Genomic DNA, 14,568 nt, shown 5'->3' on the forward strand with positions numbered 1-14,568 from the left:
GCTTTTTCTGGAACTTGCCTATTCAACTCTTCACTCTTTGTCATGTACTTCCAATGGGGCCCCTTCCATCATATCTTCAACTTTTCTCTCCCTGCAGGGTCATTTTCTACAGATTAGAAACAAGCTCATTGTTTTCCATTCTTGAGATGTCCACCTTTGGCTGTGCATTGCCCATTTTTCCTCCACTTTCCCCACTTTCCAACCTCAGCTAGGCTTCAGGACTTCTAGAAATTTTATAGCCCAGGTATTTCTGCTGTGGACATTCCTCTTTCTGGCTGCCCCGCATCGGCCTGGAAAATCTACTAGGCTGAAACACTGGCAGCTAGGACCGTTCTCACCAGACACTCCCAATCAGTAACTCAACTCTTAAAGAAGCAGGGGCTTCTAGATTCATCTAGTGAGCAGCGTTAGAGGCAGCAATTATCACAGAGACATTCAAGGTCCCAATGTGACAGCAGGGCCACCCCATTGGGGATACTCCTGCAGGGTGACTTTAAGAATTAGTTCAGCAACCTAACATAAGTTATAAATTTCAACTACAGTCTGATAATCAGCACAAAAATGAGGATGGTACCAACTATGCATATTTTCTTCTAAAATGTGTCATATTCACCTTTATACCAGAATTTCTCAAACCATCAGACTCACTTAAAGGGCTTGATAAAGCCTGGATTGATGGGCCCTACCCGCAAAATTTCTGATTCTAGTTCTGGGATGAAGTTATCAAATTTAAATTTCTAAAAAGTTTCCAGGTGATGCTGATATGCTTCTCAATGCTACCTGCCCACTTATTTTTGTTATTAGCCCAGATTCCCCCTTGAAGACTCAACATAGCTGTCTCCTTCCTTAGGAAACCTCTGCTCCTCTCTTGTCCCACCAGCTTCACTAGGTATCCCTATCTAAGGCTCTCACACCAATGGTGTGCTCCCATGCTCCCATTTGTGTGCCTGTCAAGTACACACCAGTAGCCACTAAAACTGACAGCCCTATCTTTATACATATCTGTACATATCCTTTCCAACCCCCAGCCTGGGAGTGGCTCCAGGGCAGAGATCATAACTTTATTTTTTTTACATCTTTGAGTTTCTTAAAATACTTTCATTGTAGTAAAATATATACAACATTTACCATTTTAAATGTACAGTTCATGGGAGTTCCCTTTGTGGCTCATCAATTTAACAAACCCAACTAGGATCCATGAGAATGCAGGCTCGATCCCTGGCCTTGCTCGGTGGGTCAGCGTTGCCAAGAGCTGTGGTGTAGGTCGAAGCCGTGGCTTGGATCCTGCATTGCTGTGGCTGTGGTGTAGGCCAGCAGCTAGAGCTCCAATTCAGCTTCTAGCCTGGGAATTTCCATGTGCTTCAGGTGCAGCTCTAAAAAGCAAAATAAAATAAAATAAAAAGTACAGTTCAGTGACATTAAATACATTCACATTGAGGGGTCATCATCCCCATCATCCAACTTCAGCACTTTTTCTTCCCAAACTGAAACTCTGTATCCATTTTTACAACTATAAATGTAATAAATTCATTGAGTAATAAAATAAATAAATAAATAAATAAATAAATAAATAAATAAATAAAAAGAAACTCTGTATCCACTTAAACAAGAACTCTTCATTAGAGTTCTCTGGTCCCTGGTAGCCATCATTCTACCTTCTGTCTCTATTCACCTTTAGATGGACAGGTTCTAGCACATTTCCTCGTAATTGTGTGATCTCAACTGTATGATCTGTGGGAGGTGAGTCACATTCTCCTTAAGCACGAAATAAAATAATAGACAAGAAAAAATTTTGGAAAGTTAAAATCCAAATAGAAATGGTACGTATTATCACTGGAATTGTTAGAAAACCTGAGTGACATATTAGCTGTTAGAGCTATAAGTGTATGACTGTTTGAAAGCACCATTTGGCTCTCTATCTAACACAAGTCAATACTAAGCACTTACATTTTTAAGATAATAAAAAGATCAAACATGAGAGAAACATCCACCTGAAATATCCCTTCCTCCACTCAAATATCTAAGATCCTTGAATGGAGTTCATATCTTATTTTATTTTATTTACTTTTTGGCTGTGTCCATGGCATGCCGAAGTCCCCCACCAAAGACCGAACCCTCACCATAGCAGAGATCTGAGCCACAACACTGACAATGCCAGATCCCCCAACCCACTAGGCCACCAGAGAATTCCCACACTTCTTTTAGAATATATGTCCATCCATATCTGCAATGTCTTATGAGCAGAACCAATAGGAGAAAAGAGGAAACCTAATAAAGAAGAAGGTTGTACAAAAAACATAGAAATGTACATAGATATAAAAGGAAATGGGAGTTCCCGTCATGGCACAGTGGTTAACAAATCCGACTAGGAACCATGAGGTGGCAGGTTCATCCCTGGCCTTGCTCAGTGGGTTAAGGATCCGGAGTTGCCGTGAGCTGTGGTGTAGGTCGCAGACGCAGCTCGGATCCTGCATTGCTGTGGCTCTGGTGTAGGTTGGCAGCTGCAGCTCCAATTCGACCCCTAGCCTAGGAACCTCCATATGCCGTGGGAGCAGCCCTAGAAAAGGCAAAAAGACAAAAAAAAAAAAGGAAATGTAGGGATAGAGGAGCTTTCAGAATCCATTTCTGTACATGGAAGCTCTTGCATTTCAAAAAAATTGTGTCATGGAAAAGTCCAAAATTATTTATTTGGTACTTACAGAACATATAAAAGATGAACTTTAAGGTCATAATTCTTGAAAGGATTCTTAAATAATGACTCCATATAACAGATGAATAATTTCAAGTCCTCTTTCATCCAGCACTGTATGTTCCAGTTTGCACCTGAATTAAAAATAAACTAAATTAAATCTGAAAAAAACATTCTGAACAACTCAGTGAAAGAGAAGAGCTAAATTAAATTTATCAGTGTTCTGATGCAGGCTCTAACTGGTAGTGTGTGTTTGCCCAAGTCAGCTATTCCCTTTAGCCTTCAGTTTCCATTTTTGGAAAGTAAGAGAATAAATACAACGATTGTTTCTCAAACTTTTTTTTTTTTAATCTTGAACCACTTAAACAGAGCAAAAGACCCCAAAACTCACTGGCTCAGTTCATCTTCACTTTCCAAGAGCTGAGAGAGCAGGAAATACCAAGGTACAAGCAAATTTGGGGCAATATTTATGTGTCTGCTTTAAATAATAAAGGCATGGGGATTCATATTGGAACAAAGATGCCTGTCTTAAATTCTCGTTATTTGTAATATTATAGGCCCCACATACAACTGATGAGCATATACTTCACTGCACATTGAAAAACTCACCTGATAATAATATACTCTTGGTAATTTAGAATTCCGAAAGGCAAGCGTAGCAACAGTTGGAAATTATAACTAACTGAAGACAGTACTATCTTTAAGCAACGCTTAAAAATCCCCATCTGAAGGATTTCTAGCTAGGAGGGACTTCACATGTTGAGCCCTAAACAGCCTGCATGGCAGAATATTAAATGAAAATCCTCCGTAACCACCACTTAACTTAGTAATTTTAGTTACAAAAACTTAAAAAGAACTAGCTATTAACCTATCCTTATATATAAAATTAAAATCTGTGGCATTGTAATTATTTCCCTTGATAACTGATAAAAGTTTTTTGATCATTTCTAGGCTCATCACAAAGACCCTAATATTTTAAGTTCGTTCTTAATATATTTAATAATCATTGGAATGGCTAAGTTGCCTTACAGATTTAAAAAGTGCTTCGTTTAAAATTAAATGCCCATAGACTCAGTGGGAGACACTGGGAGTTGTTACTTCTAACTTGTATTAAAACTCTGATTTTATTTTGTACATTCAGCAAACTGCGTGTTCCTTCCATCTCATTAGTGGGGCTCGACCAGGGGAGAACTGGCCCTCCAAGGGACATCTGGCAAAGTCTGGAGATATGTTTTGATCATTACAACTGAGGAGTGAGTATTACAGTATTGCAGGTAAGTGGGTAGAAGCCAGGAATATTTCAAAACATCCTACCATGCACAGAACAGCCCACCCCGCTGCCCCCGCATCCAAGAATTATCTGGCCTAAAATGTCGATAGTGTTGAGATTGAGAAATTCTGATTAACCCTCCACAGGAATGCTATATTTATGTACACCTTTACTTTCATACTTTAGGTCTCTTTGTAGCGGCAAGTCAACTGTCTCTGTCTGATTTAGCTTCTCCGGAAGGCTTGGAAATAATTTGTTGCTTAGATTTCCAGATGCAAAATTATTAACTACACTAGCTACATTCAGTATGTATTATACTTAAATAACAACCAAAAAACCTTTATTTAAAATATCTATGTAATGGTTACTGAGCGATACCATATTTGCCTTAAAATTCAACTAATTCAACAGTCCTATCTGCCAGTCAATATTTACCTTTTTAACAAAAATAAGGTGTACTTTTTCTACTTTAAAGCCAATTTAGAAGACTACAAGAAATGTTTTCTAAGATTAAAAAGTTCCTTAATGACATTTTTCTTTTAGTTTTATGGGATATAAAATAACTGGGGACGCATTAGTTTGGTCACATGATAATTCTCAATTTTATTAGTAATATCAAATGATGATGTGTGCTCAGAATCACATCCATACAGGCATCTATTTCACAAAAGTTCCAGAGAATGAAAACATTTTGTTCAATACAGTTAAGTAACAGCTAATGCTTGGAATATTAAAATACTTACCTGTTTGTTGAAAAACTAAAGAATTTGCTGCTGAAACAAATGCCTTCCCTGCAATGTTGTCTGCATGTACAGAGCAGTTTTTATCTTCCTCGCTCCAAAAGCAACAGTGGAAAGTTGCTTTGGAAGATAAGTTTGATAAGTAGGTACCACTTGAATTAAGTTCCGTTTCAACAACTGCCTCATCATGTCCATTCAAAGTTGAAGTGTTCTTTGAGATTCCAGCAGGCAAGAGGAAGTCATATGTTGTATTTGGTGGTATGCAAGACAACTTAAATTTCCAAGGAGTAATTGGATATGCCAAGTCAAATGCAGTTATCACATAAATAAATTCTGTTAGGACATTTAAAAGACACATAGAAAAGCAATTAATCATTTTGACTAAGACATAAATAGGAAGTATCTAAGATTAAAACATGCAGTCTTCAACAATAATTATTTAACTTTCCAAGTGCTCAAACAGTGCCTAATGTAAAGCTCTTCCATTGTCCAAAGTGTTATACTTAAGAGGGAGCATATACCCTTAGAGATTAACGTCACTCTTTAGCACCCCTTTTTAGAAATTCACACTTTATTTTCCCCATTAATTTAACATCATATATATATACACTCACATATATATATACACTCACATACATATATATATGGCCACATGCACAGCAAGTGGAATTTCCAGGACCAGGGATCCAAACTCATGCCCCAGCAGTGACTCGAGCCACAGAAGTGACAACATCAGGTCCTTAACCCACTGAGCCACCAGGGAAAGCCTCATATTTATATTTTAATGAAAGGAAATTCTATAGCTAAATATTTCAATTTCCTTTTCTAAAAAATATTCTAATGAACTTACAGAATAAATGGTAAGTATCTGCATGTGCAATTATATAAGCAAATATGAAAGTGATGTCTTAACGTGTCTTAATGAGAATAACACCAAAATGTTAACACTGCTTTCACGGAGTGCTTTTAGAAAGCGTTGTCTTCAACATCAGGACAGCTGGGTGACCTCCTGAATCTGCCATGATCCTCCAGAGATATGACATCATATAAGACATGTCCTTAACGTACTCTCCAAAAACAGATGCGCAATGACAGACTTCTTACAGGAAACCTCCACTGCTGATTAAAGACAATTATCACTTCTGAGACATAAAATTAAGAACAATTTTATAATCGTGTACCCCCCAAAAAAACCTAAAAGTGATCATTGTTTTTTAGTAAGTAATTATTTGAAAATAAAATAAGTAATTTTCCTAAATTCTCTCTTCTGCAGGTTATCCTAATGATCCAACAGCTGGTTTGCCTCATATACAAAGTAATGCAGAATGAGAATTTTGAGAATTTTGCATGGATTTGTATGGAATGAGACTTTGGAAGGATTACGGTAAATGTAAAAATGTAAGAAAATAGTTGGGGTTTTTTGTTTTGTTTTGTTTTTGCTTTTTAGGGCCGCACCCACAGCATATGGAGGTTCCCAGTCCAGGGGTGGAATCGGAGCTACAGCTGCCAGCCACAGCCACAGCAACACCAGATCCAAGCCAGGTCTGTGACCTACACCACAGCTCACAGCAATGCCGGATCCTTAACCCACTGAGCGAGGCCAGGGACAGAACCTGAAACCTCATGGTTCCTAGTCAGATTCATTTCCGCTGCACCATGACAGGAACTCCAGAAGATAGAAATTTAAAAAAATCAATTCACAAAATTATTATTCTAAATTATAAATGTAATACATGTAAAAATATTCCAATACTTAACAGCTGTTACCAATTTGGGTCCCAGAATTTTCCATAAATATCACTTAATATAAATATGAATCAGATGCAAAAATTATAGACATGACTAACACTCTATTTCCCATAGCGATAACAAGTAGATATGACAACATCGCCAAAAGTGAATCCTCATCGAGGGATGAATTAAAAAGGGACACAAGGAAACTTTTGGAGGTGATGGTTATGTTTGCTATTGTCATTGCAGTGATAGTTTCATGAGGATATATGTCAAATGTTCTAATCCGTACAGGTTAAATATGTGTAACTTAACTGAAATTAACCTAAAACCCTCAAAGAAGTATTTGAAATTTAAAATGTAATAATGAATATCACAGACATAGTAGCTATTGAATCAGTTTAATCAAAAGATGATTCTATTTTGTTTACATGCTTCCTTTGCAAATGATATTTCTTCCCCTCCAAGTGAACCCTAAAGAGCAAGGAGTCCAGCGTTTTCCTCTGAAGGCATATTTTATCATGTTATCATCTGATATCTGTTATCATCCTATTAGAGGTTATATATCAAGGCCCTGGACCTCTTCTGATTCGAAAAACCTAACCAAACCACAAGCCTTTTGGAAAGTCAATGTGAAACATTAACATGGGTGGAGCCTAATAAAAATTAGACAGAGAACGTAAGAGAGAATGTTACTACTCTTTGATGGTCCCTTGTGGTAGAGTTTTTCTGAAACCTGTGACATTATTCTGGATATTTTCTGTAAATACATAGAGGGCTATAATGACAAAGAACAGAATGGACAACCAGGAAGAATCATAGGAAGGCTCCTAGGAGCACCTTTAACGATCAGAGCAGCCAAAGAAATGTTCAGAACTAATTGACACACGGGTAATGGTTGCTATAGAAAATGAGTTTTGTTAAAAATAGCTTGACTTTAATTGCAAAAACTTGAAACACAACCAAAATTAGAAGACTGAATTTTGTTAAAAAATCAGAATATCTCTAGAATGCTATAAGAAACAAGAGAGACTAGTTCAATGCAGGGGCTAGGGGTAATGACCTTCTGAGCAATGGAAAATCTGCACATAACTTAGAGTTGGCCCTATCTTTATGGAGCTCCACCGCATTTACAGACTCATCCAACCTTGGCTCATGCAGCACTAGAGTATTTACTATTGAAAACAATCCAAGAATAAGTGAACCAGCATATTTCAAATCTAAGCTCTTCAACTAAATACTCGAAAGTCATTGGCATTGTATGACTACTTTCAAACAAAGGCTTTCACAGAAATTTAAAAAGCAGCAGGATTTTAAAAGATGTCTATAAGCTTTCTTTCTCTTAAGCATTCTTCTGGAGGTATTTGAGGTGGGAATTCCCAAAAAAACACACCATCTCTTGATAATATCCCCTTATAACATTATCTTGTCATTGTTTACCAGACTCATAATGGGGAATACCATTTAAAATGACATTTCCCTCCCATTTTGGAATAAATCTGTTATTACGTACCATAACCATTTACTTTAAATGTTATCACCAAGTAAACTGTTCCTTGATACCGAAAATTAAAGTTTTTACTATCATCTGATATACATATTTGTAAATTAATTATGCTTCATTTACTAAGTAAAAGTATTTAAATGTTACTGTATCTTGTTTCCAAATATGTATCTGTGTTAACGTGTAGCTATAAATTTTCTGTACTGTAGAAGAAAACAAAGCTAAAACACAAATGATGGGCTAGGAGAAAAAATGTGCAACACACAATAAATTCTTAGGGCTTGCGATGGTTAACATTCTGTGTCAACTTCACCAGGCCCAAGAAGTGTTCAGACGTTTGGTCAGACATTATTCTGGGTGAGTCTGTGAGGCAGTTTCTGGATGAGATTAACATCTGAATCAGCAGACTGAGCAAAGTAGACTGCCCTTCCTGGTGCGGGGCAGTGGGAAGAGGGCAATGAGGGGCATGGGCCTCAGCCAATGAAATGAAAACCTAAACAGAACAAAGAGACAGAGCGAACCCCTGCTGTTTGACTGGCTTGAACTGGGACACCAGTCTTCTCCTTCCTTTGGATTCAAGCTGAAACTTCACACCTCCTGGTGCACCATCAGCATCAACTCTCCTGGGTCTCCACCTGGCCAACTGCAAATTTCAGGACTTCTCAGACTCCATAGTCATATGAGCCAATTTCTTATAATAAACCTCATTCTGGAGTGCCCATCATGGCACAGCAGAAACGAATCTGACTTGGAACCATGAGGTTTCGGGTTCAATCCCTGGCCTTGATCAGTGGGTTAAGGACCCAGCGTTGCCGTGAGCTGTGGTGTAGTCTGCAGACTCAGCTCAGATCCCGCGTTGCTATGGCTATGGTATAGGCTGGCAGCTGTGGCTCTGATTGGACCCCTAGCCTGGGAACCTCCATATGCCGCGGGTGCAGCCCTAAAAAAAAAAAAAATTAATTAATTAAAAATAAATAAATAAACTTGATTCTAGGCATATGTAATCCTACCATCAGGTTCCCCAGAGAACCTTGACTATACAGAGCTAAATATCTACACGTTACAAAGTTCTAAAAATCAACTAAGACTAATAAAATCCAACAACAAAATGGTCAAAGTATGTGAATTAGAAAATCACATAAAAAAATAGATGTGCTCAATAAACAGTGCTCAATCTCACAAATAACCAAATAAAATTAAAATGAAATGTCATAGTTTGCTTATCTGACAGGCAAAAAGGTAAAAGAATGATAGATAATATGCGTCTTTGGCAGGAATGCAATGGAATACTACTCGTATACTCATGTTGGAACTGCAAATGGCACAGACAGAACTTGTGGAGATTTCACAGTATCAATGAAATTCAAGCATACGTTTACTACTTAACACAGAAATTTCCCTCCAGGAATTAATCTATAGAAATACTCTCCCAAAACACAGAGGTGTATGAATACTTTTTTTTTTTTTTGGCTTTTGGCTTTTGGCTTTTTAAGGCTACACCCATGGCATATGGAGCTTCCCAGGCTAGGGGTCTAATCGAAGCCACAGCCACAGCAATGCGGGATCAGAGTCACAGTTCACAGCAATGCCAGATCCTTAATCCACTGAGCAAGACCAGAGATCGAACCCATGTCCTCATGGAACCTAGTTGGGCTGGTTAATTGCTAGCCACAACGGGAACTCCTGTGTATACAAATTTCAACGCAGCATCATTTGTTAACAGAAAAAGAAATATCTACCAATGAGGAATTGTTCAAATAAATTAATGATTTTAAAGTACATTCGAACTGTTCATTGTCATGCAACCATTAAATAAATAAGTACATCAGTAAACACTGACAAGAAAAGTTGTGACAATAAATTGAAAAACTGGAGTTCCCGTCGTGGCGCAGTGGTTAACGAATCCGACTAGGAACCATGAGGTTGCGGGTTCGGTCCCTGCCCTTGCTCAGTGGGTTAACGATCCGGCGTTGCCGTGAGCTGTGGTGTAGGTTGCAGACGCGGCTCGGATCCTGCGTTGCTGTGGCTCTGGCGTAGGCCGGTGGCTGCTGCAGCTCTGATTCGACCCCTAGCCTGGGAACCTCCATATGCCGCGGGAGCGGCCCAAGAAATAGCAAAAAGACAAAAAAAAAAGAATAAAAATGAAAAACTGTTAAGGGGAAAACAGAAAAATGCAAAACATATAGACCAATTCTAAATTTCAACCAGAGGTATGAGTGTGTGTGTGTGTGTGTGTGTGTGTGTGTGTGTGTGTGTGTGTTCGCATGTCTTATGTTTCTGGAAGGATATATTTCAGGTGTTTTCCAGGAAGCTGGGAAGAGTTTCCATTTTCACACTTACATTTTCATTTAATTTGCATTTTTAACCATAGGCAAAAGAATTTCCTAACCGAAACAGGACATGCGGTTAGCCATTTAAAGGAAACAGCATCTCTAAGAGCAAAATCTCTACCTCATATATGGACATTTAAAAAGCAAATAACTTACCCCAATGTAACAAAGCCACAGAGAACTTTGGACAAATCATCTTACTTCAGAGAAGTACACCAGAAAAAGAGTAAATCTAAAACAAATACACACACACACATAAAAAAATTGACATATATATAAGCTGTCTGTGGAAAATATATAAGGAAAAAGACTACAGTTAATAATTCTTCAAATTTTAATCCTCTGTAATACTCTGGATCAATATCAGCATTTCACATTAAGGTAACAATGTAAGTTGTAGATTCATTTCATGCAATGCTATTTTACATAGTTAAAATATAAGTTATTTTTCATAAATGGCTTAGTCAAAAACTGTCAATGTTCCTTTATGACATGACAAACCAGGACAGGCATCACAGGGTGAGATTGGATTTTTACCTAAACAGAAGTACTCACGAGGTTAACTAAATATGTACAGCTGACCTAGCATTATTAGTTTTACAGTCTTCATTTTTTGTCCTCAGTCCTTAAACTTCTCTTGTTTCCTAAAGCCTTTATCTTTACTATGATCTACAAAGCCAAACGATTATGGTATAGGTAATGAAACTGCCTACTGATTTCAAATAAAGAGGAGGAATTTTCCAACATGCTTTCCGAAACCCCCTGTTCACTTGCCAATGAGGTAACATTCCCATTGGTGAGTTATCAATAATCGAAGGAAAAAATCTGATGACTTCATATATGCAGATGAGAGGGATGACTTCAGAGAAACTTTCCAATGAATTTTACGCAATTTGAAATATACAATCAATAAGATTTTTTTTAGCTTTTTTTTTTGGCTTTTTAGGGCCACTCTGGCGGCATATGGAGGTTCCCAGGCTAGGGGTCTCCTCAGAGCTACAGCTGCTGGCCTACACCACAGCCACAGCAATGCCAGATCTGAGCCACATCTGCAACCTATATCACAGCTCACGGCAACGCCGGGTCCTTAACCCACTGAGTGAGGCCAGGGATGGAACCCGCGACCTCATGGTTCCTAGTCGGATTTGTTTCCGCTGCACCATGATGGGAACTCCTGAAATATATTATGAATAAGATTATTTGTTCTACTGTATCATGAATTCTAGTGGTAATATAATTTTAACATATTGGGCTTAGATTTGTAATGAAACACTAAAGACTTGATGTACCAGTCTTTTTTAATTATCTCATATTAGGGATTCCGTTCACTACATGAAAATTAATCTGGGCGGAAAAGCCCTGAATTAGGTGTCAGGAGTCTTGGGTACCAAACAAGGCTCTTGGACTAATCAGTTGTAGGGCTCGGATGTCAACCCTCCAGACCTCAGTTTCCTCATCTACAAATCGGACTGAAGGATGAGCTCTGCAGTCCCTTTCAAAGCTGCCTATGATTCTGAGAGACTTCAGTTTAAAACAGAAAACAGAGCTTGATCACAAAGCATATTACAAAGTATTGCGTGAAAAACATGCCTCACAAGTCATAGCTGAGAACTGGTAGCGTGTGAGATGAGTAAACAGAAAAACATGTTTGTTGAGTTTTCAACTTACATGACTTTTAGCAAGAAAAGGAATAAGGATGACCTTTCGGTAGTCTGGTAAATTCGTTTGTCAGACTGAGTTTCTCATCATGATTTTGGTTTTTTACACACTTGACATCACAAGGTTTCTTTAGGATTTTTAGAAATCAGTTCGGTTAGGAATCGTCATTATCAAAGAGTATGAAATGTGTGCAAATTCCTCCCAGTTTTTATACCATTTCTAATACAGTATTTTCTCATAAAATAAACCCAAGGGCAATTTTATAATCAGAATGTGTCATAGATACAACATATCACTGAAGTGTTTCAGTTGAACCCCTAGTGACTTAGTGACTCAGTCCAACAACTGATTTGACTCAACTTGTAACTCAACTGATCTGCCGAGTCAAGTGATCAAATAGATCATATTGTTCTTCCTTGCACAAGAAAATCATTCTTTTATTTAATGTTCCATGCAAACATAAACTATTCTTATGGTCTAAATTCTTGAGGTGAGAGTTCACGCTGATATAACAGAGAAGCAATCACAAGTGTGAAGCAGGCATAGCTGCACCACTGAAGAGAGTGTGAAAGATGATACACAGACACAAAGAAAGGAATATAAGGAAGTTTACAAAAACGCAATAGGGAAAAATGACAGAAATCTAAAACTGTGAGGAAAATAATAAGCAAAGGGAAAATTAATGAGGTGACCAAAATAAGCGTAATATACAAAACACCATTAATTCAAATTTACCTCCTAAGGATCAGTTATTAATTTGTTTTAAGCCTCTTTACGGTCCAACTGTTCAATTATAAATTCAGAGTACTTAAAATAAGATGAAATCCAACAGCTTGGGGGGAACGTATGAATAATCTTAACACTAAGAACAGAAAGAAATTTTGCCTGAGTAACTTCAGAAGATAACAAGTAACATCCCCGTAAACATCCTAATAGCACAAGAGTTTCATGGAAATTTCAAATTTCAACAGCTTCTCATCCCCTACTCTGCCAATACCCTACTCTAAGCCACCATTGCCTCTTCCTAGGACGATCAGAAGGGCCTCCTAACTGGTCCCCTGGCTGCAGCCCTTGCTCCCCAATTCAGTCTTCTCAAAGCAGCAGCCAGAGTAGTCATATGGGTCAGACCGTATCTCTCTTTTCCAAAACACTGCGGTGCTTGCCTTTTCACTCAGACACTCAGAGTAAAAATCCAAGCAAGTCCTGTGCAAAACTACAAGGTCCTGGATCTCTACGGCCCCTCCGACCTCATCAACCACTGCTTGGCCCTTTGCTGGAGGCACCTTCTCTGAGGAGCCTTACCTGGCCAGTCTACCTAAAATTCCAGCTCCTTCCCCACCCCATATGACAAGCCTGCTCTGTCGCTTAATTTTTTTTCTCCCTATTACTTAACAGCAGCTAACATGAATATGATTTATTTTTATTATTTGTTTTCTAACTCTTCCTGCTCGAATATAAGCCCCACTAGACCAAGAGTTTTTTGTTGTTTTTTTATACTCTTTCCTTTTCATAATATCCTTCACACACAGAAGCCTGCCCCTCAAACAGAAGGTGCTCCCCGTATATTAAGTGAATGAATGAATAAATGAGTCGCAAGATCTGACTCTTTCTTGAAATATTCTTTGAAAAAGACTGGTGATATCACACCAAAATAAAACTGAACAAAAGCAATCTTTAAAGAGGCATTGTAGAGGAGTTCCATGGTGGCTCAGCAGCTTAAGGATCCAGTGTTGTCACTGCTATGGCTCTGGTCACTCGTGTGGCACAGGTTCCATCGCTGGCCCAAGAACCTCCACATGCCATAGGCGTGGCCCAAAATAATAAATAAATAAAAGATACAGATACAGCTCTTTGAGAATCTGTCTTAATACCAGGGAGAATTTCAGAATGGTGATTTTTAACTATTTTTGGATCATTGACCTTGTTGAGAATTTGGTGAGGGCAATGTACCAACTGGCAAGAAGAGTCACATACATCTAAAATTAGAGCTGTAGGGAGTTCCCGTCATGGCTCAGTGGTTAACGAATCCAACTAGGAACTATGAGGTTGCAGGTTCCATCCCTGGCCTCGCTCAGTGGGTTAAGGATCCAGCGTTGCCATGAGCTGTGGTGTAGGTCGCAGAGGTGGCTCGGATCTGGCGTTGCTGTGGCTGTGGCATAGGCTGGCAGCAACAGCTCCGATTAGACCCCCAGCCTGGGAACCCTGGTAACCTCCATATGCCGTGGATGCAGCCCTAAAAAGACAAAAAGACAAAAAATAAATAAATAATTACATAAATAAATAAATAAATAAATAAAAATAAAATTAGGGCTATAATTTCAAGAGGTTAATAAACTCTCTGAAATTTAACCAAAGCTCCCAGGTTAAGAATTCCTAATGTAGGAGTTCCCGTCGTGGCGCAGTGGTTAACGAATCCGACTAGGAACCATGAGGTTGCGGGTTCGGTCCCTGCCCTTGCTCAGTGGGTTAACGATCCGGGCGTTGCCGTGAGCTGTGGTGTAGGTTGCAGACGCAGCTCGGATACCGCGTTGCTGTGGCTCTGGCGTAGGCCGGTGGCTACAGCTCCGATTCAACCCCTAGCCTGGGAACCTCCATATGCCGCGGGAGCGGCCCAAGAAATAGCAACAACAACAAAAAAAAAGACA

The 14,568-nt window shown here is 38.7% G+C and overlaps 1 protein-coding gene across 2 annotated transcripts in view; it reads right to left on the minus strand.

The window, feature by feature from the left end:
- The window catches only part of LEPR (leptin receptor), a 91,154-nt gene that overhangs the window by 52,209 nt on the left and 24,377 nt on the right, over nucleotides 1–14,568 (minus strand). For both annotated transcript variants that reach the window (XM_047788754.1, XM_047788755.1), the window contains exons 3-5: nucleotides 10,421–10,496; nucleotides 4,703–5,032; nucleotides 2,700–2,823 (exon numbers count right to left, since the gene is read on the minus strand). In XM_047788754.1, coding sequence (XP_047644710.1) covers nucleotides 2,700–2,823; nucleotides 4,703–5,032; nucleotides 10,421–10,460 — 494 coding nt within the window. In that variant the 5' untranslated portion in view covers nucleotides 10,461–10,496. The remainder of the gene's footprint in view (nucleotides 1–2,699; nucleotides 2,824–4,702; nucleotides 5,033–10,420; nucleotides 10,497–14,568) is intronic.

The sequence above is a fragment of the Phacochoerus africanus genome, chromosome 8 (assembly GCF_016906955.1).
Source record: "Phacochoerus africanus isolate WHEZ1 chromosome 8, ROS_Pafr_v1, whole genome shotgun sequence".
Lineage (NCBI taxonomy): Eukaryota > Metazoa > Chordata > Mammalia > Artiodactyla > Suidae > Phacochoerus > Phacochoerus africanus.